At 48.7% G+C, this 25,005-nt stretch overlaps 1 protein-coding gene and 1 long non-coding RNA gene across 6 annotated transcripts in view; one reads left to right on the top strand and one right to left on the bottom strand.

Annotated features, from left to right (window-relative positions):
• Nucleotides 1-156: 156 nt before the first annotated feature.
• Nucleotides 157-24,673, top strand: DPP9 (dipeptidyl peptidase 9). 3 transcript variants are annotated; one of them, XM_073324269.2, is made up of 21 exons: nt 157-316; nt 2,240-2,329; nt 6,172-6,425; nt 9,802-9,914; nt 11,052-11,225; nt 11,451-11,619; nt 11,801-11,914; nt 12,175-12,303; nt 12,807-12,868; nt 13,140-13,240; nt 15,176-15,353; nt 16,207-16,372; nt 16,522-16,598; nt 18,254-18,406; nt 18,887-19,022; nt 20,041-20,186; nt 20,618-20,764; nt 20,927-21,079; nt 21,821-21,963; nt 22,659-22,770; nt 23,344-24,673. In XM_073324269.2, the coding sequence occupies exons 2-21, from the start codon at nt 2,274-2,276 to the stop codon at nt 23,434-23,436; spliced, it is 2,676 nt and encodes an 891-aa protein (XP_073180370.1). In that variant the 5' UTR covers nt 157-316; nt 2,240-2,273; the 3' UTR covers nt 23,437-24,673. The 3 variants fall into 3 exon arrangements, with proteins under 3 accessions (XP_073180370.1, XP_073180369.1, XP_073180371.1); XM_073324268.2 differs by having other exon boundaries at nt 16,519-16,598; XM_073324270.2 differs by lacking the exon at nt 12,175-12,303 and having other exon boundaries at nt 16,519-16,598.
• The window catches only part of LOC140903273 (uncharacterized), a 38,050-nt gene continuing 19,223 nt past the window's right edge, over nt 6,179-25,005 (bottom strand). For all 3 annotated transcript variants that reach the window (XR_012156203.2, XR_012156205.2, XR_012156204.2), the window contains exons 3-4: nt 12,160-12,260; nt 6,179-7,614 (exon numbers count right to left, since the gene is read on the bottom strand). This is a non-coding gene — a long non-coding RNA (uncharacterized LOC140903273). The remainder of the gene's footprint in view (nt 7,615-12,159; nt 12,261-25,005) is intronic.

Raw genomic sequence — 25,005 nt, 5'->3', positions numbered from 1 at the left:
TCCCCTCCCCACCGTGCAATGGTTGCTCCCAAGCTCCCCTATCCTCGAGAGTGGTTCCTCCCAAGCGCTTCTGCCCGGTGAACCTCCCAGGGGCGGGCTGGTTCCTCGCGGGCCTCCCCTCGCCACCCCGAGGCCGGCGCGCTTCCGCCTCCGGGTCAAAGGTCGCGCCTGAGCAGGCCGCCCCTCCCCCTTCCCCTCCCCGTTTCCGGGGCCGCTGTCTGAGTGTCCGGGACATGGAGCGGGAGTGAAGGAGCCGCCGCCCCCCCCCTCCCCGCTGAGGAGCCGCCCCGGCCGGGGGAGGACGCCGAGCCCCGGGGTGAGTTCGGGGGGGGACCCCGCTCCCCATCGGGGCTCTGACTCCCCCTCCCCCAGCCTGAGGGGGGCTGCCCCCCACAAGAGGGGCGGGGTCACTGCCCTCCTCCCGCAGGGCCGGTGGCGTGGGGGGCTCTGCCCCGGGGGAGGGGGTGTCTCTGGCCGGGCCTCTGTCCCCATTGCCCAGGAGCATGGGGAGCCGACCCAATGCCGTGGGGGGGGGGCTGTCACTGGCTCCCCCTCCCCAGACTTCCCGGGAGGAATGGGGAGCCTCGCCCCTATTGCCCTGGGGGTGGGGGAATGTCACGGCCCCCGGACCCCCCCCCGAGTCTCTTCGAGGGTGGGGGCGTCTGCTCCCCGGGCTGCCTCCTGGGGGTGCGGGTGGGGGGGGGAGGAATACGCTCACTCCTTATTTTCACAGGCAACCGTCGACTCACTTTTGGCAGGTGGGACAGAGGTTACAGTGACAGAGTCCAGCTGCCCTCTTTGCCTGGCATTGCCTTGGCAGCCGGCTCCCTCCTACGGAGAAATAACCGCTCCTCTGGCCTTGCCGGTGACAGGAGCTTGGGCAGGGCTCCTCTGCCTCGCCATTAATGCCAGTGGCTGTTGGCAGCTGCTTTACACCAAGCCCCGTTCCTTTCTGTACAAGTTCTTATTGATTTGCCTATTCTGGGGTAGGTAGGTAGGTCTCAGAGCTTCCAGACAACACAGGGAAACATTTAAGGCTGGTGGGCCTGGAGGTGACAGACTCTTTGTGGGGCTGGCAGACACAGCAGCAGCAGTCCAGGGTCTTGCTGATGAGATTATAATTGCCCATGTCCTCAGCCTCTCTGACAGATTTCTGATTCTTTAGGTCCCATTAGTTTGGGCCATCTTCAGTTGGGATCCATGGGCACTGCTGTGGCTCTTCTGCATAGAATTTGATCCCCTAAGGGATTGTAAAAGGGTATCCCTTGGATCACTATCCAATCCCAGTCCTGATGTGGTTCATATGCACATCTAAAACTATCTATGGGATGTTTCTGCCTACTCCCACTTTGAGCTTTCCTGAGTCAGGGAACATCACTGCCGGGACCTCTCCCTGATGGAGCGGGCAAGTGAAATAGCTTCCGTACCTAGCCTCCCCTGGTGTACTGTTGGATGGATAGGAGCTGGTTGTTGTTTGGACAGGCCCAGGGGTCTGTTAGTGAAGACTGTTAGTGCTGCAGATCGGGGGTGTAGCTACAATCCAAAGGTCTGCTAGAGAATGGGTGATGAGGTGGAGGTCCCATTGTACTTTCAGGATTTTCTTGGCTAGGATTTTGGGTGAGGGAATAGTTATGTGTTAAAGACACATTCCTCCTTATGGTCTTAAGGAGCAATAACATCTTGTAAATACCAGTGACCCTGGCTGTTCTGTCGCAGTCATCAGGCTGTTGCTGAGACAGAATTGCCAGCTCTGTAAACAAGTGGGGGTTATATTCTTGGGGGAGCTGTGATGCTGACAGTAGTGGGCCTGCTGACCCTCTCTCTGGCTCCTGGAGGTGCCCCTCTGTTTGGCACCTGCCTGAAATATATGCACCAGGTTTGAGTACTCTAATCTAGGGCCGTACAGAAATCTGGGCATTAAAGATTGAGATCCCTCAGAAGATTTTAACTGGGAATTTTGCAGAATTTTGACTACCTGCATGGGTCACTGCATACACTGAGCTTCAATGCTGAGGAGCTAGGAAATCCACCTCTTAAAACATCTGAGTATTAATATCCCCTATGGATTAATTGGAATGGAATTGGACTGTAAAGCAAAGATATCCCCAGAAAACTGCTCAGTAGGCCCCAGGTTGTGTTGGCAACATGATTGATGGAGGGCTCTTTTTATAGTGTTTCATTCCCATGCCAGGGGGAACTGCGGTTACATGAGATCTGTTCTTTCTCTCTCCTCATCTAGTTTCCTGTCTTGCCCAAGGCTCGCTGAGTAGTTAATGCAGAAGATAAAGAGGGTTCGTCTGGAAAACGAGACTGCAGGAAGTTGGAGAAGGTAAATTTCCTGGTCTCTGTCAGGGTCTTTGTGGCCTTTGGGACCAAGTGGTCAGAGGGCTACAATCAACATTCTGAATGAGTGATAAACCATCACCTGTTAATTCTGCCCATTACATCCTGTGTCCAACTGTATCCAGAGTGCCTGAAATGCTTGAGGAAAATTACCTCTTTTCTACTGAATTTAGGTTCCAGGCTTTAAAAGGTCTTTGTCTGCATTTTTCTACTCTAATGGTCCTTGCTCCCCTACCTTTGCTGTTTCTCTTCAGCCTAACTTTATTAAATTTCCCCTCTCCCCAAAACCTGCAGCCACGTAACCTTGTCAGATGTGGCAGACTAAGCAAGATGGTAAAACAGTATATTTGGACTTCTTCAGATTCTTTTGTGATGTGGTTGAGGAATACTGAATGTAGGATTAAAGGCTGACTGCTCCGTTTCTGCTGAGATCATCTTGGATCTTGGGCCATGTCTATGCTGCAGAGTCTAGAGCAGCATCTCTGGTGCCGTAGCTGTGCCAGTTTAACCCCATTGTGTAGACGCACTCTGCAGCGATGGAAGGGTTTTTTCTGTTGCTGTGGGAAAACCATCTCCCTGAGTGACTGTAGCTAGGTCAACAGTAGCATTCTTCCCTTGACCTAGCTGCATCTACACCAGGGGTTAGGTCTGCATAGCTGTGGTGCTCAGGAGTGTGGATTTTTCTCACCCCTGAGTGCTGTAGCTATGTCAACCTAAATTTTAAGTGTAGACCAGGCCTCAATCACAGTGTGTTCTACAGACAAAATTCATCAGGGAGGGGGATAACCCCAGGATATTTTGGAGTGCCTTTTTCTACCATCTAATTGTTAGCAGTGGGGTTAGTCACTGTGGAGTAGGTGGTTGCAAGTATGTATAATCTGGGTGTGAATGGACTGTCCTGAATTTAGGTCATTGAAACCTGATCTGGCCTTGAAAGCCCTTCTTGTGAGGAGCAGTGTTGTTTGAATGATCACGTCACTAACCTTGAAGAGGCTTCACCAACTGGATGGGAATTAGCTGTAGGGTGGAATGTATACAGTTGCATGAAAGCTATTTTGTTTTACCAACTGAGTGGACTTTTAAGATCCAAGTTGCAGTGGGATTTGGGAAGAGAGAGGCGTGTTCCCCAAATCACTGCTCTATCCTTTTTTATATCCTTGTGTTCTCTGTGATATATTTTTGATAGGCAGCAGTTTGCCTTGAAACACAGTATTAGTTGCTTTGAAGGGGAAGGACATTAGACTGAATTTAATGCCCCCTGTATGGTCCTGGGTGCACACTGGAGAGACTCAAGACCATTGATGCTCTGCAAAGTCTTGGGAGAAAGTTCCTCAAAGCTTGTTCCAATGTTTCATCACGTTGTCTGCTGTCTCTGCCACTTTGGCTTTACTTGTGCTGCCTGCCGTGGTCTGATTGGAAAGTACTTTTCTTTGTTTAATTTTCAAGCTGTGATTTGTTTTGTTGTTTGGCTTCAGGGTCATAGATATTAGGAGTAGTGGGGGGAGGTTTATTTTGAGAGCCCCTTTCTGTAGCTTCCACATTGTATTCTCTGCACCACTGAGAGACTCAGGAATTGGAAGCTGCCATTATACTCTGTAGCTGTAACTTAAGGGAGTCAAGCTGTATTTTAGTTCAGGTTTTCTGGCCTGGTGTACAGTGGTGTGGTCTGCTGGTTATGCAGAGCCCACTCCATTCACTGGGTCTCAGGCAGCAGATTCTGTGTGTGGTTTGGATTGCTACTTGGCTAATCTCAGGTTAGTCTCTCAGAATGAAGTCGGGAAAGTAACAGATTGGAGGAGGAACTGTAAAGACTTTCCTTTTCCCTCTTGGTTAAAGGAAAAGAGGTTTGTGTTTTTGACATCACAAGAGGTATTTATTCATTAAGAGGGAAATCAAGTTGTCCTTGTGCTTGAACATTGAAAGGCATAATTTTGTAGTACAGAATACATGTCTATTGACAGTCAAATGAGATCAAGATGTAGGGAAGGAAACTTTATTCTTAAAAGGCTATTGGAAGGTTGTGGGGAGTCCCCTAGGAGTGCTGAGAGATTTCCTGGCAGAATCATTTGTGAGATAAAGTGGATTGAGATGAAATGATCTGATCTAACACTGGCTTATAAATTAACCACCCACCCCCAACTCCCGCCAGAACCAAAGTGCGAGAGGGCCTGCGTGGCGCTGAAGCTGCACTTTCAGAGATTTGGTGTATATTTCATGCAAATTAAATACTCAAGTCTGACAGGCACATGGTCGGATGTCCTCCGTTCAGAATGCAGACAAATCTCTTAAGGGGCAAGCTGCATTCACTCATTTAAGAAATGTGACTTTAAAATGGAAGTCTTGGTTAACTCAGGGTGGTTTAGAACAGGGGTCTCTCTCTCTCTCTCTCACTCTCTTTTTTTTTTGGTAAACTCCTATAGACTTATTTACTATATTGTTAGATTGCTGCAGCCTCTAAGATGGTGATTCTGTCAAGGTGATGAGACTGCTCTGGTTTCATTTATTTTCCAGCACACTGAAATCTTCAGATACCCACGAATAGCTAAATGTCCCAGAGTAGGAGCCTTGACCCCATAAGATGACCATGAAGAAAGATGGTCCAGCCATTAGGATGTTAGCATGAGACCATGAAGAAAGATGGTCCAGCGTTTAGGGTGTCAATTCCCTGCTCCAGCACAGGTTTCCCTCAGTGCGTCAATTCCCATTTGTAAAGAAGCACTTGCTAACAGCATTGGCCTACCTCACGTGGCGCTGTGAGGCTAAATGCATGCAAGATTGAGGTGCTCAGATGCCATGTTAATAGGTAGGAATAGGAAATAATAAAGGGACTAGTGCTGTGGTGACTTGAGGGTGCCATTACAGAAATGTCACTTTTTTTAAAGAAGAAAACGAGTCTTGCAAATTAGCTTGCTACTGGTTACCTGGGTCTATGCTCCCTGGGCCCCAGTTCCACTGAGAATAAGGTCCCTACTCTGACTTGTGAGCCCTTGCCTCATCTGGAATAAGGTTGATCAAGGGTAGTGTATCCTGCTTCATATACAAATGTTGGACTGTGCAGATCCCAGAAGTGACTAATGGCTGGAGGGGCTGGACTGGAAGGTTTTATGACTGTGGGAGTTGGGTTGTGGGTTTTATATAATGTGATACTTTGGAAATCAATGAGGGATTCCTGCTGATTATACAATAAGAGTCCAAGATATGCATTATTCCTGTGCCACTTACCATTAGCCAACTCAGTTGCACTGGTATCTTATTTTGTCATTTGTGCCACTTCACTCCTGGTTGCAGCAGCACTTCAAGTAAGTCAGGTGTCATGCCTTCGCTAAACTTATTTGAGTTGTGTATCTGATCTCTCTGCAGGACAGGAAGGGGACTTTACTCAGGTCAGAAGTTTCTCTGTGTGCTCACCCATACATTGATGGTATCTTCCAATCAGGGCCTATCCCATCTCAATGCCTGGAGTATGTTTCACTTAGGTCAAATGATTAAGCACTTGCTACACCAGATGTTTTCCTGCCCTGACTGATTTAACAGTTGACTTTTTTTCTGGTTTCAGAGTAACAGCCGTGTTAGTCTGTATTCGCAAAAAGAAAAGGAGTACTTGTGGCACCTTAGAGACTAACCAATTTATTAGTTTCTTTTTTTCTGGAAGAAGTCCTGCAAATGAGTCTTGGGCTCAGTTAGCATCCTTTACCAAGTTGGGTGTGGGAGATGGAGTATTCCTTTCCATCTGGTACTGTTTATGTTTAACTGAGCTCCCTGTGAGCGGATGGAATGTGCCTCATCCAATCCCCCACATTAATTCATCTCCTACACCTTCTTTCTCAGTTTCTTGACCAGTTCCGAGGAGGAAGAGAGGATGACTGCAGTGGATGCGCTGTCAGACAACACTGAAGTGGTTGAGATGGAGGACGTGCCTTCCCAGTTCCTGGTGGAGAAGCATTCGTGGGATGGGCTGCGTGACATTATTCACAGCAGCAGGAAGTATTCAGGCATGATAGTGAACAAGGCGCCCCATGATTTCCAATTTGTCCAGAAAACAGAAGAGTCCAGCCCACATTCTCATCGCCTTTACTATCTGGGTAAGCCTTGCTTCAGCTAGCCACCTTCCTTAGCAGGTTACCGCAATAGTCCCTTGGCAGAGTCAAACCTGTCTCTGTGTCCGCAGGGTAAGCTTTGTTGGCTGATGTCTTCATTCAGCAGCCCAGTGCCAGAGAGGAAGGGGAAAAGAAAGGATGGTCTTGTGGTTAAAGCACTTGGGACTCGGAAGATATGGGTTCAGTTCCTGGCTTTGGTGTAGGCTTCTTGTACGATCTTGGGCTAGTCACTTAATCTCTCCATGCCTCAGTTCCCCCAATGTTAAATGGAGATAAGCCTGCCTCTCTCCTATCCTTTGTTTAGACTGGACACTCTTCAGGGCAAGGACTATCTGACCATTTACCTATAGTGGCTGACCCAAACAGGGCCCCAGCTGGGGACCTCTGGGTGCTGCTGCTTCTCCATTTCTCATGTGGACTTGGTTTGGTCAGTTCTCCGATCTATGGAGCATTTCCTCAAAAAAATGGGGATAATTGGTTCTTTAAGCAGGTTGGCTATCTAGGGACCTGAGGACTCTCCCTGTGGTTCTTGTATCCTTGCAAGCCGAGTGCAGTTCATTGATTGGCTAGGTGATATCAAGTTTTTTTCATAGAGACAGCCCATCAGTCAGCCTTGTTGCTATTTTCCCCAATAAACTGGAAGAGTCTTACCTCGGTGTGGGTGTTGAGGATAAATCAGTGTTTATAAACGCTTTGACAAGAGGAAAAATAACTAGATAAGTGTTGGGTATTAATGATGTTTCCTAGAGAAATATTCTCTTCCTTACCGGAGACTTGAGAGAAGGCAGATTTTTGTGCTGTACCAGTTTATAGTTATAGGCAGAACCATGATGTAACTAATAAGCAACAGCTAAATACAGTGGCTGGATTTTATAAGGGCTGGATAATTTTATGGTCAGTAATAATTAGTTTTACAGGCTGTGAAAGAGAAATATTTCATGCTCCAGGGCAAAAGCTAATCGTTACAGGGCTCAGTAAAGAACTTTCTCCATGTGTGACACTCCACACAACTGACCATGTTTTCCTGCAGTGGCCCCATTTTCCTTTGAAGCCTTGGATGCTGGATTTGATGAACCAATGGTATGACCCATTCTGGTAACTCTTGTGTGCCTGTGACTGTTACTTATTATAGTCCTCAGTACATTTTCATAGAGAAATTAATGGAACGGGCACCCTGCAAACAAGTTAAACAGATGTGTTAAGAGGGGGGGAAAAAAGCATCTGGGCTCTTAGAGAGAGAGCATGGACAATAATGGCTCTTCATTAATTAAGTTTGTCCATATGTCAGAGCAGAATAGACCCGTTAGACCCCTTTGGTGCGGGTTCTTTGGCTACCTTTTGTCACTTACACCAGATATTTTAAGTACAGTAGAACCCCAGAGTTATGAACACAAGAGTTACAAACTGACCGGTCAACCACACACCTCATTTGGAACTGGAAGTACGCAATCAGGCAGCAGTAGAGATGGGGGGAAAAAAGAGCAAATACAGCACAGTACTGTGTTAAACGTTAACTACTTTAAAAAAAAAAAGGGGGGGGGGGAGTTTGCATTTTTTTGACTAGTTAAGGAAACTGTTTCTGTACTTGTTTCATTTAAATTAAGATGGTTAAAAACAGCGTTTTTCGTCTGCATAGTAAAGTGTCAAAGTTGTATTAAGTCAATGTTCAGTTGTAAACTTTTGAAAGAACAACCATAACGTTTTGTTCAGAGTTATGAACATTTCATAGTTATGAACAACCTCCGTTCCCGAAGTGTTCGTAACTGAGATTCTACTGTAGTTGGCTTATGAGTCTCATTTGATGTTAGTAATTTTTCTCCATAGTGTCAGGAGTTTCTAATTCATATTCACAGCTGAAGTTGTACAGTAGAATGACAAAGACAATTCCCGTACCCAGTGTTAAATGATGTATCCATATGTTTGATGTTTAACTTTCATTGCTCCTCAAGAAGATATATGGAACGCAGGAGCAGATTAGATATTGGCTGACTATTTCAAAGCAGTGTCTAGTAATTCGATTTCAAAATGTCTTAACTTCAAGGCATTCCCACAATATTGAGTAAAACCTTCCTACTCTATTACAGTCTCATTAAGCTGGGGTTGAGTTACCTGTTCTATTTGCTCTGTACTGCATTAGGTAGGTACTGTGTAGAATCTGGTTCTGAGTTAAGAGATGTGCCTATTGACGTTTCACCATACCAGTATTTTCCCAAGTTTAGCATAAGTATTGCTTTCCAAGCATCAGTGTGGATCTTATTGGAGAGAGGAGTAGTCATAGACAATATTAGTGGAGTATGAGAATATGCATAGATGGATCTGGAGGTTCACAGGTTGTTGTAGTCATGGCCTTGAGAATGCATCTGTAGTATTATCTATGTCCCTGACTACATCCTGTTCTGTTTGAACATGTTAGATCTTTCCTGGGCTGTTCCCATAGACTCTGATGTTGTATCATGGCAGATGCTGCTTATATTAAACACCACATGCTCAGCATTTCAGTGTTTCTGCATCTCTGAAGATTGTATGCTCATAAGTTGCTTTGCTTCCGGAGTACAAATATATTTAAATGTTAATTGTTGTAAAGTGAATTTAGTGACAGGTTAACAAGCTTGGAGACTGAAGGCTTCCTTTCCTGCACAGAATAGATGCCACAGGGACAGCAGCATGGCAAGCTTCCCCCACATGGCATCCTGTCAGCGTACTACAACCTTGATCTAGAGTGTCACCACCAGTAAGGGTGAAAGGAAACATTCATTGTCTTTGGTGCCTCTGTTGAAACTGCCAGCATAGTTGCCAGCTGTGTTAGGATTTTGATGTTGGAAATTGGACCGGCACAAATAATTTCATTTGACCAGGCCACTGAACAGCCAGCATATAGCAATGCCTTTTGGCCACTGTTAAACAAAGCCACATTTGAACCTGGTCCCTAGGACCTAAAGGTTTATATTCCTGTAACAGGCTGACTGTGTTAGCAGATCTTTGTGGTACTGAGGAATGCTAAGAGGGTTCTGCTGACTCAGACACACACAGCTACAGGGGTTAGCTCTCTAGAGTGAGGATCTAGGGTGGCGGCTGAGCAGCCTGTAGAGAGGAACCCTAGGAGCAGTCAAAGCTGGGAGAAGGTTTGAGTAAACTTAGTCCTGTTGAAAAATTTGCATGTCGGTAAAACTAAAGCGTTTGGACCCTATGCAGTGAGTGGACTGTGTAAGAGCAGGTTGAGAAAGTCCTCTCTTAAAAAGCCTCTGAGCCATCTCGGCTTCCTGAATATTTAAGAAAATGGCCTTGTTTATCCGCCTCTCCTGGGTTAGTCCTGGCTGACTTCTCTGAAATTGCCACGATTATTTTGTTTTGTTCCATACAGGGATGCCATATGGCAGCCGGGAGAATTCCCTTCTTTACTCAGAGATTCCCAAAAAGATACGGAAAGAGGCCCTGCTACTCTTGTCATGGAAACAGATGCTGGATCACTTTCAGGTGAGGAGATGCAACATACTCTTTGCTGTGGTGGTGCACAGGGACCCAGGCTGACGGTAGGATGTTGGAGTGGTAGCTGGTATATTGGGTACCACTCTGTTGGACTGTTGGAGTTCAGTGAAGTGGCATGTAAGGCAGGAAACAGGGGCAGGGGTTAATGCTGTGGGCATGGCACTGATAGAGTGCTGTGTAGGAAGATGTCTTCCAAGGTAATACGGGAGAGTGGCTGGTGTGCCAGGCATGGGGCTGGCAGTGAGAGCATGGAATAGCAGCTGGCAGGCCAAGGACAGGTTTAACACTCTACCTAAGTCTCTTGTTGCCTGCAGTCTGCCTGCAGTCATAAACCAGTAAAATAAACTGGTGGGAGAATAGACCAGAGCTCTGGCTGTCTTGGCCAGACTCCCCACACCTGTCCTCCCTCCATTTGCACATTGATTATCATGTTATTTTTGATAACTTCGTGCTTTTATCAAATGTGTGGAATAAGGTTCAGTCTGCTGCCTGCATTAGAATCATAGAAGATCAGGGTTGGAAGGGACCTCAGGAGGTCATCTAGTCCAACCCCCTGCTCAAAGCAGGACCAATCCCCAATTTTTGCCCCATATCCCTAAATGGCCCCCTCAAGGATTGAACTCACAAGCCTGGGTTTAGCAAGCCAATGCTCAAACCACTGAGCTATCTGACCCCCCCCCCCCCCCCATTCTAAACATACATTGCCAATTAGACTCTCATAAACCAGATTGAATTGGATCTTCTCAGAGTCCCCGTGAAACTAACTCAAGATTCCTGGAAGCTTTATATGAGAGGACATGGATAATATCATTAGGTTAATTGGCTGCTCCTAATTTGCATAAAAAAGCAGCAGCTCTTCCTCAGTTTTAAGGTGGAGGTGCCACTCATGGACTACAGGTCCAAGTCTTTGGCTCAGATCTAGATGGGGACATTGCAATTGGAAGGTCATGGGGGTGTAGCCTTCATGGACCATGCTTTCACACTAAAGATGGCCATGCTGTCGTACTGCTGGCTGCATTTGGCTAGTGGGTTATAGTCTGGCCACTCCTGGATTAGATGGTCTCATTAATAAAGCATTGCCATTCCTTCAGACCTGCATATTGTCTCTCTGTCGTTCGCAACCAGGCAACCCCTCACCATGGGATGTACTCTAGGGAAGAAGAACTCCTGAGGGAACGCAAGCGTCTCGGGGTCTTTGGAATCACTTCCTACGATTTCCACAGCAAGAGTGGCCTCTTTCTTTTCCAGGCCAGCAACAGCCTCTTCCACTGTCGAGATGGGGGACAGAATGGCTTCATGGTGGGTCCACTAATGGCTCTGTGGGAGGTTTGAGGGATTCTGCAGCTCAGCGTGGTGTTCCCATAGTGAATACCTCTTGAGCTGGACCTTGGCTCTGGTCTGCCATCAAGTCTTGTTTTCTTGGTCTTGGTTCCCTCGTGGGTGGGCTGGATCTATCAAGAAGTTTGTGCCTTTGTTTGAAGCTGAAAGCAGAATAGGGGCACATCCTGTGCCTTATTTCCCCAGGTGTCTCCAATGAAACCCCTGGAGATCAAAACCCAGTGCACGGGACCTCGAATGGATCCCAAGATCTGCCCGGCCGACCCCTCCGTCTTTTCATTCATCAATAACAATGACCTGTGGGTAGCAAATATTGAGACGGGAGAGGAGAGACGGATGACTTATTGCCATAAAGGTAACCGGAACTGCTCCTCCACATCTGGAGGAGAATCACCTCTTAGACCAAGAGTCTGACTAGAAGGATTTACTCCTGTTGCCCCCCCCCCCCTTTTTTTTCTTTCCATCTGAGTCCCATTCCCTTTCTGGATCAGTCTTTCCATTAACTTCAGCCGCTCTCTGCTCTTTTTCCTTTGCAGGTTTATCCAATGTGTTAGATGACCCCAAATCGGCAGGTGTAGCCACATTTGTCATTCAGGAAGAGTTTGATCGGTTCACAGGGTACTGGTGGTGCCCCACAGCCACCCTAGAAGGTCAGTGTTCTGCTTAGCCCTGGAGAGACGGAGCTGCATTTGTAGCATCATTATTGGCCCCTTTAAGGTGCTGAGTTCCAGGTCATTCATTAGGGGCTGTGTGCTGGTAAATATTTGTGTGAATAGTTAGGTGCTGCATGATTCTAAGGGAGATGTGGAAAACCAGTAGGCCCAGTATGTGCTGCTGTGGGAGTCCTGGCAAGTCGACACAGTTGGGGAAACTGCGTGAAGGCAAACAGGCCTACCTTGTTTTATCCTAGGTTCAGAGGGTTGGAAAACGCTGCGGATCTTGTATGAGGAAGTGGATGAGTCAGAGGTGGAGATAATTCATGTTCCTTCACCTGCCCTGGAGGAGAGAAAAACAGATTCCTATCGGTACCCCAGGACAGGTCAGTGAGGTGCAAGAGTGTGACTAATGCAGCTGCTGCCTCATGCGGGCTGAAGCATCATCATATGTGCTATTGACTTTGCATTATTAATCTAGACACTTACCAGGATTTAGGAGAAGGTCCATAAATATTCAGGACAGTCTCCAAATCTGTCAGCACAAAGGTCATTACAGGAAGGACAGCTAAAGTCCAGTTTAAGTAAAGGGATTGCTGTTACGAGATGGAGGGTATTCCTTTGTCACACTGCTGAATGCACTTGGAATCCCACCTTCTCCATGCTGGGAATGCTTGCTCATGCATTCATTCACATGGGCAGGCATATTTCTCCACACACTGGTGTGGAGGTAAGAGCAATTCAATCTCAGCATTGCTATTCCACAGGTGTATATCCACACACAGCCAGATAGCATCAGGCTCAGATTTTTGTTCTCCTCAAGCATGGGATGCTCAGACCGCTTGGCGTCTGATAATGGTGTTCTCTCTCCTTGCTTCTTCCTCTGCAGGTAGCAAAAATCCCAAGATCTCATTAAAACTGGCAGAGTTTAAAATGGACAGCCAGGGAAAGGTAAGTAGTGATTACTTCAACAGGAGGGTTCTCCCGTCAGCATAGGTAATCCTGACGGGCGGTAGCTAGGTTGACAGAATTCTTCATCTATTGACCTAGCACTGTCTAAACCAGCTGTTAGTTCGGCTTAGCTACATTTCTCAGGGATATTGGTTTTTCACACCCCTCAGAGACATAGTTAGGCTGATGTAAGTTTTCGTTGTTGACCTGCCCACAGTGTTGGAACATCCTGTTTTGTTTTTTTTAATACTCTTTTGGTCTCTTGTTGCAGATGGTGTGCGCCCAAGACAAGGAGCTGGTACAGCCTTTTGCCACATTGTTCCCTACGGTGGAGTACATCGCACGGGCTGGATGGACCAGAGATGGCAAATAGTACGTAGGTTTTTCTACCACACACTACCCCCACCCACCCCACCAGTTTACTGAGCTATACAGCCACTCAGTGAAGAAATTTGCCTCTCCTCTTTTGCCATGAAGGCCTGGTTTTAAACCCACAAAAGCCAGAAGTCTTGGCTGCGCTTGACTCAGCCCCTGCAATAATATGACCTTAGATAGCACATGTGCTAACTGACCAAGTGGAGTACAGGGTGAAGGGCTTCATGTTTTTTAGCTTTTGTGGGTTTTAAGCCAGAACCGTAACACTGCCACAAGTGTAAATGACATTGATGTATTAAGTGTGACCCTCCCCGCCCCCAGGGAATTAAATAAAACTCCATGACTAGGACAGTTAACCCATAGGCACATGGACAAAACACTCCTGCTAGGAAATGAGGACTTTATAAAGGGTCACATCGTTAAATAGAACAATGATTTTGTCCTGCTTCTGTCTGTGACCAGGCCAGATGCATTAGAGGAAGGTGAAAAATTCCCACAATGCACCTAGTCTTTTGTGCATTCTGTATACTGGGAGAACTCATTTGTCTCTGCAGGGGCCTAGCTTACACTTTTGGAACGTTAGTCTCTTAGCTTGCATAGGTATAAAAGTTTTTAATGGTCATAACATCCAGTCCCGAAGGACTGAGTGAATCTGTATTGGAGAACTTCTTGTTGTTTGGCTAGATGAGAAGAGGGTCTTGTGTTAGGGTGTGTGTATTTTCTAAGGGGTTCCTGGCAGATTTAGCTACATGATTCCTGACATGCTTTCCTTTGACCGTATATCTTTGGACTATTCTGCCGTACTTGGAAATGGAGACCTTGGAGGTGAAGGTCCCAGCTCAGTGATTTCTCACACATTCAAGCACATCATGTTCATTTTTCCCCTTCCCCCACGCAAACCTGGATGATTCTCAGACCTGGTGTGGCTCTTTTTTTCTTGAAAAGTGTTACAGGACCCCAAAATAGCATCGGGGGGGGGTGGCGGAAATCTTTCCTACTAAAATATCTTTAATTTTACTTAAAAAGCTTGCTAAGGTTTTGGCAGGCTTCAGGCCACATCATACTTGTTTTGGCTGTTTATAAATTGTGTTCAAAAGATGTAATTTCTGTGGCTGATCAGTAACTGGAGCATGATGCTGCACTTTTCTTTGGGCCTGTTCTTGATTATTCCACCATGCCCTAGCGCTAGGTTTACCCAGCCTTACATAGGAACCATAAGGCAGCCTTCCACTCCATGATACAACTGCCATGCACTAGGGCTCATCTAGGTAGGCAGGATTCATTAGTTTATGAAATCAGGTCATGATCAGCAGGGTGTCATTCATAGGGGAACCTGCTTCTTCAGGAAGGCTTCATCTTTCCCAGGTTTATAACCCTCTTCTGCTGTGGTCACAGGCCTGAGGGGTGTCCAAACCAGGCAGTGATGACCTGCCTCCTCTAGCCAGGAGGACAGCAATAGAGCACCACTCCCGATTAAGCAGCTGTCTTCCTTGAGGGACTCGAAGCTGAGACTGGAGCAACTCCTTCAGTTTGCACTGCTCTTTGGTCTGTTCCTTTCCCCACTCGCATAGCCAGGCAGCAAGGAAGCTGCAGAGTGGTTTAGTTTCTTGTTTTGTTTTAGGAGCTCATGCTAAAACAAGTGGCCCTTGCTACCCAAGGAGAGGGACTGCCCACTGGAAAGTTAAATTCTAAACATGTAGCGCAGCTAAATGAGTTTCTTTGTAAATGGCCATTCTAGTAAATCTGTCTGTTACCCATGGATGCCTTGGGATACATATTTATTGGAAAGACTCATACAAACTTGAAAGGGCGGAATGAGGGGGAGCTTAAATCCTCTCCTCAGCAGAGGGAAAGCTAGTGTGCTCTTGACATCAGAGATCTCTGTTCTGCAATGCTGTCAATTTCACCTTTGATAACTTCTCTCTTTCCCAGCGCCTGGGCCATGTTCCTAGATAGACCACAACAACGACTCCAGCTAGTCCTCCTGCCTCCAGCACTCTTTATCCCAGTACCAGAAAGTGAGGAGCAGCGCATCGAATTTGCCAAAGCTGTGCCAGAAAACGTCCAGCCATATGTGATCTATGAAGAAGTCACAGATGTGTGGATAAATGTAAGGGCACGGGGCTGTCCCAAATTAGAAACAGGCCTTTGAGTTTTTCCCTTTTCTCTTGAGTGTGGGACGTGCATCCAGATTGGCCTATGCTGAAGCAGATTGCCCTAGGAGACTGATAATGTCCATGGCCCATGTCAAATTCTGATTGTTCAAAGGACTGGTAGTGGCATAATAAAGAACTGTCACCTCTGAGTTACTGGTCCAAGCCTAGGTTGGAAAAGACAGTTCATGGCAGTTGAGTGGCCAGAGTGAAATGAGTTAGTGAGTCTGACTCTTAGTAGATAGCTGTCCACCTTGTAGACATCATTAGCTGTGGTGCTAATTGACTTCTTTGTGAGGGTTCTGGCAGAGGGGTCAAAGAGTGAAGGGATCTTGAAGAATGAACTATCCTCAGTCCTAGAATTGGTTCCTCAGTCAGGGTTGAGGTAATTGATGGACACAGGACGAGGGGACAGAGTTTGCATTCTCTGGGCTATCCTTTTTCTGTGGATAAACAGGACTTCAGTCCGTGTCAGTCTGATGCATCTTGGTTTTACAAAATTCCCCGGGGGTGGGGAGGGTTTTGCTGGACATAGCCATTCAAAAGGCTGCGTGGGCTCACTTGTGTCCTGGTCTGTGGGGTCAGATGGAAAGGCTGACGTGCCTGGTTTTTTAAGCACACAAGGCTTTCCTTTGGTGAGACCGGTAAGTGAGGATCGGGCTTTCCCCACCATCTGTCATTCTGATTTCCCATGAAATTGCATGGGTTAGCGTTGGCTCCCTAAGCTGTGCGTTGGCTGTGTTGTTCCAGCTTCGATTAGCATAGAGGCTGCCTGGCTCATGGTGCTTTTGTCCATCTCTTGTCTGCTAGGTTCATGATATCTTTTATCCTTTTGCCCAACTGGAGGGTGAGGAGGAAGAGCTCTGCTTCATCCGAGCCAATGAATGCAAGACCGGCTTCTGTCACCTGTACAGAGTCACAGCCATCCTAAAGCAGAGCAGCTGCGACTGGACTCAACCATATGTCCTTAGCGAAGGTGAGAGCAAATCCCCTCCCAACTCAGAGGAATATTCCCTCTCCTTTCTGCCTCACCCTCGTCAGGAGGGCATTTCTGAAGGTACTCGGCTCTTATGCTCTGTCAGTGGGGATCTAGGTCTCATCCTTGCACTCCCTCTTTTCTAGAAGACTTCAAATGTCCTATCAAAGAGGAAGTTGCCCTGACCAGTGGGGAATGGGAGGTGTTGGCGAGGCATGGATCCAAGGTACCAGTTATCTTTATTTTCTCTTACAGTGCTCTGCTTCTGTACTCACTACCCACAATCCTGGCACATACCTCGTGCTACAGGCTCTTGGGACCAGCTACAACCATTTAAGCTTCATTTTGTTTCTAGTTTCCTTTTTTATTGCTGCCTTCGCTTCCCACAGGAGCACTGTAGCTGGGTGCACAGAAAGCTGATTGCCTTTAATCAGGTCTCTTATTGCTTCTTCTGGGAAACCACGTGGGTCAGGCCATAAAAAGGAGTAGAGTCTGAGGTTCAATAGCCACAAAAAGACATTCTGTGCAAATCCATCGTGGGGCTGGATTGCAGCATTTTAACCCCAAAAGGCATTTGGGAATCAGGAACATTACCTGGTGCTTGGAATTATCTGCTTCCACCTAGCTGATCCCTCTGCAGAGTGTTGCGAGAAACAGGCTGGGGAATTTAGTGTGATGGGGGTGGAGTGGGGTGCAGAGGAGGGAACTGTGTATCCACAGAATAGCCAGATAGGTGTTTTATTAGCCTGCTACTGACTTATGGAAGGCCCAGTTCCTTTCTGCTTTAAGAATGAGGTGGCCCTCAGCCTAATCGCTCTGACCTGTCGGTTTCAACTGAAATAATGAACCTGTTTGCTCAGCCCCAATTAACTTGGATTTTCACTCACTTCACACTCTTGAGGGCATGCGGCTACTCTCAGCAGCTTTTCCCCACTCTGGAATTACTTATGTCCCTCACAGAGAGGATCCCTGTGGGACGTGCTGTTCGTTTTGGCCACAGTATTGTTCTGCGCACACGATGGCTGAAATTGTACTGGCATCAATTATTTCAATGCATTTGTTGCTCTGCAGGGTTCTATCCCTGTCTTCTTGGCTAATGTAGATGGATCCCCCCCCCCCCCCCCCCCCGAGAGCCATGCTGGCCAAACTCTGCTGCAGACCCCAGCTAGGCTGGGCTAGGAATAGCATTTAGGATTCACAAACCTCAAGTTCCACGTGAAGTTTCTAAAACAGGCCAGCTAGCTATTGTGGATGGAGCTAAGCTCTGCTAGAACTGTGTAAAAGCCATATTCTAGTCTAGCGTAAATGCAGCATGACCTCATCCAGGCTGGCTGGCCAGATCGTTTTAGAAACTGCTTGATCTGGAACTATGATTAAACAGAGACATGGAGTTGAATTGGGTTTGGGACTCAGTCATGGGGTAGTGGCTATTCCGCCCCCCTGCAAGGAGTGTAGAGCATGAATGTATAGCGTGATTGTTAGAAATGTTTTAGGTCCACGTTGGTCAGGGAAGCAATGCTGGAACACTGGGTAGATGCATCTGTGCTTAAACATAAATTCAGTCATAATGAACAGAGCCAAAATATCCTTTTTCCTGGCTTTGTTCCTTAGCACATAGGCACAGTGAGGCTTCCCCTGGACAGCTGGCTGCCTCCTCCGGTACAAACGACTGGGCGTTATCCTGTCCTGTAGAAGCACTGTGTATGTTCTGTAACTTACCAGATGAACAGACCTTGTGCGCTAACCATTAATACCACAAGCACCTTGTACCGCTGTGATGTTTTTGATTTAAGCTGACTTTGCCTGGTGACAGATCATTGCAGTGGGGCAGGAGCAGTCAGCTGTTTTCCTTTGACACTGAGCCCTCTGTTCTCTTGGCAGATCTGGGTGAATGAGGAGACGAAGCTGGTGTACTTCCAAGGCACGAAGGACACCCCATTGGAGCATCACCTCTATGTGGTCAATTACGAGTCCCCAGGCGAGATTGTACGGCTCACCACACTGGGCTTCTCTCACAGCTGCTCTATGAGCCAGGTCTGTTTGCCCCATCCATAGGATACCATGTAGGCTCCCTATCTTCTGGCTAGTATGAGTCCTGGCTTGTAATGATCCATGAGGCCTCCCTTAGATGCCATGGCTGCTTGTGACTGCTCTGCTGGACTCTGAGAGCCCTGATGGGAGTGATCCAGTGCCTACCATGATCTGCTGATGGGACTCCATAGATGCCATCATGGGAAGTAGAGGTCCATGCTGGTGCTCCTTTGGAAGGCTTCGTGATGGACTTACTCCTCTGAAGCAGTAGTGTGATGTTAATAGGCCCCAGAGAGAGGAGTCCTATCTGGCTCATGTGGTAGGATGGTGACTGAGCCATGGAGGTATGGGAGGGTTGGGGCGGGGGGGGGAATAAACATCGGCTGGTTCTCAAGGCACTGATAGGGATACAGACCCTCACTGAAGTGGCCTGAGGGAATAACCATCTTTGCTTCACCCCCATCAACTGTTTCTTACTTGTAGAACTTCGACATGTTCATCAGCCACTACAGCAGCGTCAGCACCCCGCCCTGCGTGCACGTCTACAAACTGAATGGCTCCGATGACGACCCGCTCCACAAACAGCCCAAGTTCTGGGCCAGCATGATGGAGGCAGCCAGTAAGTCTTCCCCAATCCCCTCTGTGCTAGGCCATCTAGCCAGGAGCACATCACTGATACCAGTAGCCAGCTGTGATGGAAGGGGAGAGATAAAGACCATCAGATGGCAAATGACCTGGCTAATTTCCACCCTGCCATGGTGAAGTTGTGAAATCCTTGGGGAGGGATCTCTTCAGTGCATTGCTTGGCACAGCCTGGGCATGGCGGGGGGCTGGAGGGCCCTAATGCTATACAGTGGTGCGTCACACTCCTTGCAGGGTGCAGGTTAATGGCTGCCTGTTTTAGTGGGGGTTCTTTACTGCGATGGTCTACAGAGGGGGATCCACTAACTGCTTCATCCAAGGAATGTGTGTAGCTGCTGGTTCTTCCTTTTGGTGCCCATAAAGAATTATTTTCAGCTCACAGCAGCTGTTGCACCCTGCTGGGCAGGCTTTCTCCCTCCACCCCATCCTCCTCTCCCCTTACAGGGTCACACTGGAGTTACAGTGGGCTGTGCATGGTACAAGGGGCTCGGTGCCCAACTTGGTGGGGTTTGTAATGGGTTGTCCCTGCGCAGCAGGTGGTCAGTTGCCATGTGCAGGTGGACAGGGCCATGTATCTTATGAGAAAGTGGCAAAGAGTCCTGTGGCACCTTATAGACTAAGAGACGTGTTGGAGCATGAGCTTTCATGGGTGAATACCCACTTCGTCAGATGCAACCGACGAGGTGGGTATTCACCCACGAAAGCTCATGCTCCAGTAAGTCTCTTAGTCTATAAGGTGCCACAGGACTCTGCCACTTTTACAGATCCGGACTAACACGGCTACCCCTCTGAAACTATTTTATGAGAGGGGCTCTTGTAAGGAGGTTTTGCTAAGATCTGGGACATTCTGCCCCACCTGAAAAGGAAGGTGGGGAGGGACCCCTGGTCTGAGGCACGTTGGGCAAAGGTTGAACTCAGGTTGGTTTGGGCTGGGGAGGATGATGAAAGCATGTTGTCCTTAACCTGGTAGCTAGCGTCTGAACTGTTTCCCTCAGGCTGTCCTGCAGATTACATCCCCCCTGAAATCTTTCACTTCCATACCCAGTCAGATGTAGAGCTCTACGGGATGGTCTACAAACCTCATAACGTCCAGCCTGGAAAGAAGCACCCCACGGTGCTGTTCGTCTATGGAGGCCCTCAGGTAACGACCCAGCCACAGCCAGGACCAACAGCTGACCTTGGCTGTCCTCTGAGAGCCTAGTGGTGCCATCCAGGACAGAGCTCTTGGTAGTTCAGCTCTGCATAGGGGGGTAACCCTCTGAGTGATTGGAATTGGACAGCTTTGCTTGGAGTATTGTAAACCCCTTTCAGTGAACTGCAGATGGCTTCTCCCATTTAATCCATAACCACATAACTTCCCAAATTAATGGCTTTTGCCAATCCGGCAAGCTTGGTTGCCCAGCTCAGAACCTGATGGAATCTGGGAATGGCCAAGACTAGCTTTCTGCTAGTACAGAGCCCAGCCACACTCAGTTGCTACTGTTGGTGGCCTCTAGTGGGGTGTGTAGGGCTGAAAGGCTAAAGATTTCACTGAGGGACTTTCCATGTGGCTTGTCCTTTCTCCTGCTCTAGGTGCAGTTAGTGAATAACTCCTTCAAAGGTATTAAGTACCTACGGCTCAACACGCTAGCGTCTCTAGGCTACGCTGTGGTGGTGATTGATGGAAGGGGTTCTTGCCAGCGAGGACTCAAATTCGAAGGGGCCCTAAAAAACCAGATGGTAATACCCTGTTTTACGGTGTCTCCTTCCGCTTCCTTCCCTCTTCCCGGCTTGTTGAGCAGCCTGTGTGTGTCCGTGTTTCCGTCCCTGCCTTGTTCGGTGTCTCTTCAGTTACAAGGGAGGAGACAAACTGACTTACACCTTTCCGTTACCTCCTCCTAGGGTCAGGTGGAGATAGAGGACCAGGTGGAAGGTTTACATTACGTAGCAGAAAAATACGGGTTCATCGACCTGAGTCGGGTAGCCATACATGGCTGGTCTTACGGGGGCTTCCTCTCCCTCATGGGCCTTATCTGTAAGCCCCATGTATTCAAGGTGAGTCTGGCTAGGGTCAGGTGTCCTTCTCTAAGTCCCTGCTGTGTCTGGGAGGAATAATACCTGGCAGGGAGGACTAGGGCTCTGCACCTGTCGGTGGCCTTTACTCTTTGCTGCCCTTGGCGGCTTGTGGACCCAGACTGTAGTGAAGGGTGAAAAGTTCCCTCCCCTCAGCCTGCTGCTATCATGCCAGAGCTTCTCCCCAGAATCAGGCAGGTCAGCATGCGTCACACTTGCCCTCTGGGTTCGAGACCAGGCATGGCGTGTGGGGACTCAGGCAAGTGGAGTTTAGGCACTGTGCAGAGGGAGACACTAAAGTGTTCTGAGCCTGCAGACATATAGGTTAAAGGATTATTTGTTTGTTCATGGCACCGAAGAGCCCCAGTCCTGGGCCAGGACCCCATTGTGCCGGGTGCTGTACAAAGACAGTCCCTGCCCCAAAGAGGTTTAATTACTCTGCATCCCCCAGCGACAGGCTGTAGCATAGCTTCCCATGAGACTGTTACTGCCAGTACTGCGGTAGTAATTTTAAGTCTTGAATGGGAAGGAAAATAACAAATGGGGGAAAAAAATTCACCAACCATCTAGACCTCTAAGTCTCTGACTCCCTGGTTGTGGGATACTCTGGTGTAAATGACCAGGGTTGGCAGGGGAGAATCACCATGTGCAGAAACAGATGGGCTTCCCCCCAAAAAATGTCCTAGAAAAGGAAAAATGAACCCCCCCATACATGTTTGGCAGGTTGCTATAGCAGGTGCCCCTGTCACTGTTTGGATGGCGTACGATACCGGATACACCGAGCGGTACATGGATGTCCCAGAGAACAACCAGCCAGGTTATGAGGCCGGCTCTGTGGCGCTGCATGTAGAAAAACTCCCCAATGAGTGAGTACTGTGGAGTTGGATACTTATAATTGGAAATCCACCCTCTGGGCACTTGTACTATGAGGAGTGGTAGAGAATCTGTAATGCTTTCTGGTGTGTGTGGGGGTGTTGACGTTATTAAAAAGCTCATAGGAATAGCCCTTCCTGGTTTTATGATTGTTCCTTGGGTTCTCCTCCCTGGTTCCTGAAACTCAGCTCAGGCAGCACGGGCCAGTGTACAGCATGTCGGGTTGCTGGTCACTAGTTAGCACCAGTGGGGTCCAAGTCCAGGGAGAAGAGCCCTGGCCAGAGCAGGGCACATCTGGTTGCTGCCAGTCACCTTCCAGCTGGGCTGGCCTGAAGTGCTTCACTTGGAAGGAAGATCAAGGTGCAGGAAGATGATGACCAGGGAGTCTAGCTAGAGGGGCTGGTTGGGGAAGAGTCTCTTCAGCTTGGAGAACATCTGTCTGGAGGGCCCTGAAGGTTTGTTTGAGTGGTTCCAGGACCCATTTAGCCTTATTTCCGCTCAGCTCATCACTGCCTTCTGCAGCGAGCCAGAGTGGCATTGTGCTCACCCACCCTCCTCTTCCCCTGCCTGGGAAGAGGCAGGGCTCCAAGCCTGTGGTGCTGCGCCATGCCCAGGGGGGTAGTGCTGGCTAGCATCTCACCGCTCAGGGCTCCGCTCTGATTCTCATCCCATCCCATCCCATCTCCAGGCCAAACCGCTTGCTGATCCTCCATGGGTTTCTGGATGAAAACGTGCACTTTTTTCACACCAACTTCCTGGTCTCCCAGCTAATCCGGGCTGGAAAGCCTTATCAGCTGCAGGTAGGAGGGACCTGGAGTGAGGTGGGAAGGTCTCTTTAGCCTGGAGGCAGTGGAAAACTCCCCCCCACCACCGCCCCCCCAATCCCTCCAAGGGGAAATATGAGTGGACCGTGGATGCTCCTGCACCTGGAGAAGCAGAGAGTTCTCTCCTATGACTTCCTGTGGCAAGGACTGGCTTGTTGGCAGTTGACTCCACAGGCCTGGCCAGTAGGTGGCACTGTTGCTACTTGATCCGCCGCGTGTTCCAATGCTGAGTCGTAGTTTGGAATCTGGACTCTCACCCTCTTGGCTGGTGTCCGTCCTCCTTCCCCTGCACTCTGCGGCTGGGAATCTCCTTTCCCCCGGTGGCCTCTGACCTCGGGCAGTAGATACTACTGCTGCTGCCGCTGAGTGGGCTTCTCAGGCCTTTGGCTTGCAGTTAGCCGGCCACCGTAATGGAGTGCCGGGGTCGCCGTCTCTCCGGACCGCCATTTGCTCCCCTAGAAGGGACTCCGCCTTCTGAACTGAGAGGCAGGCTAACGGGAGGGAATGACTTATTCCTAGTTAACGGCCATCCCTTTTGCTTCTGCGCAGATCTACCCCAACGAGAGACACAGTATTCGGTGCCCCGAGTCCGGAGAGCATTATGAAATCACACTGCTGCACTTTCTACAAGAATACCTCTGAGCGCACAGGCCTCTGCAAACTGTTGGACACTGACAGCTCAACTCTGCCTCCTGCCGCTGCCCCCCCAACCCCGAAAGCCACCTCATCCAGTGCACAAATCACTGCGTGCCCACCCCCACCGGGGGTGCTGCCTCCAGTGAGGGGGAGGGTGGAAGTCACCCCTCCTGTTTCCTCTGGATGGTGCCACCTTCCTTCACTTTCCAAGCTGGAGCTCTGCCCTGCTCAGCTGCTCACCTCTCTGGCCTGGCTGTTAATGCTTTTTTTGCTGCTACTCCCTCTACACTGGGAAATCAGTGGACTGTCTTCAGAGGCTGAGGTCTGCCTCTCTCCTTTTTCCTTCCACTGCACCTCCATGCACCTGCCTGTGCTGGAGATGGATGAGCCGATTCAGCAAGCTGCCTTAAGCCAGGAGGGAGAGGATGATCCACTGCTACATCCTGTGGGGTTTGATCACTGCTGCTGCTTCCTGGCCGTACATGACGAGCATCTGAGCCCTGGGATCTGAGAAGAGCTCCGAAGAAGCATGCAACACTAATCTCTCTCTCTTTTTTTTTTTAAATTAATTTTGCAGAGCAGATTGGGGGAAGCAGCTGGGGTTGGTGACAGTTAATTAGCCTCTTTGGGCACCTTTCTCCGATCGCCGCTCGTGGGCAGAATCGTGCCAGCAGGGAGCATGGCAGGTGCAGCATCTGGCTACAGCCAGAGCAGCACTCGCCTGTACAGAAACCGCAGCTGCAGCATCTGGATTTTGCCACACACGATGGATATTTATGCAACTACTTATTCCGCCCCCGCTCCCCTGTCGCCTTCCTTCCCCTCTACCCTTCTTCGTGCTGTGTCCCGACCCTGCCTTTCTCTCCTCACCCGTGCCCTGAGCTTTCAGACATGCACTGAAATTGGCTGTGCTTCAGTTCTCTGCGGGTCAGTGACTGTTTCCCTCGCGCATCTATTTGGTGAACACTCTCTTCTGGTTTTTATTTTCCTACTCAACAGGAACTGCAGTTCCAGGGAGGGTGGGGTCGAGCAATTGCACCTCAGGGGAGCACCCACCCCCCAAGCCAAGGGTTCTGCCAGGGGCAAAGAAAAAAAAAAAAAGAAACCCACCCTAATGAACCACATCAACTTGCCCTCGAGTATTTTAAGTGCGTATTATGAAAAGAAAATATTTTTATGGATTCTTATTCTTTTATAATTATGAGTGTACGATGTAGCGACTTATTAAAATATTGGAAGCAGACCCAGCAGTGCTCTCAGTGGTCCTCAAACTGCCTGGGAACCCTAGGGAGGGAGGCAGTGGCTGAAGCGGCTGGTGTGGGGAGTGCAAAAGGTCCTGTTTTGTTGCTGAGCACTGGGAATGAACCACGCCCTTACAGCACTCCTCAGGGGAAGCATGGGTGCGGGGTTGAAATTGCAGGCAGCTGGGACTCTTGGATTGTAGGCCTGCCACCAGCTGAGTGCCTCCTTGGGGGAAGATGTGTTGAAAAAGGTTGGCCTCAGGTCTGTATTTTGGTCCCTTAATAAGTGGCCTGACTCTTCAAGAGGAGCTGAACCACCAGCAGCAGCTCCCCC

This window comes from Lepidochelys kempii, chromosome 25 (assembly GCF_965140285.1).
Source record: "Lepidochelys kempii isolate rLepKem1 chromosome 25, rLepKem1.hap1, whole genome shotgun sequence".
Lineage (NCBI taxonomy): Eukaryota > Metazoa > Chordata > Testudines > Cheloniidae > Lepidochelys > Lepidochelys kempii.
The sequence above is the reverse complement of the archived record's forward strand: the minus strand, read 5'-3'. Positions and strand labels throughout refer to the sequence as shown.

Coding starts and splice junctions, on each gene's coding strand:
- DPP9 (XM_073324268.2), top strand. CDS start 2,274: ATGCAGAAGATAAAGAGGGTTCGTCTGGAAAACGAGACTGCAGGAAGT. Junction 12,304..12,806: donor CTATCGGTACCCCAGGACAG/GTCAGTGAGGTG, acceptor CTTCCTCTGCAG/GTAGCAAAAATCCCAAGATC. Junction 12,869..13,139: donor AAATGGACAGCCAGGGAAAG/GTAAGTAGTGAT, acceptor CTCTTGTTGCAG/ATGGTGTGCGCCCAAGACAA.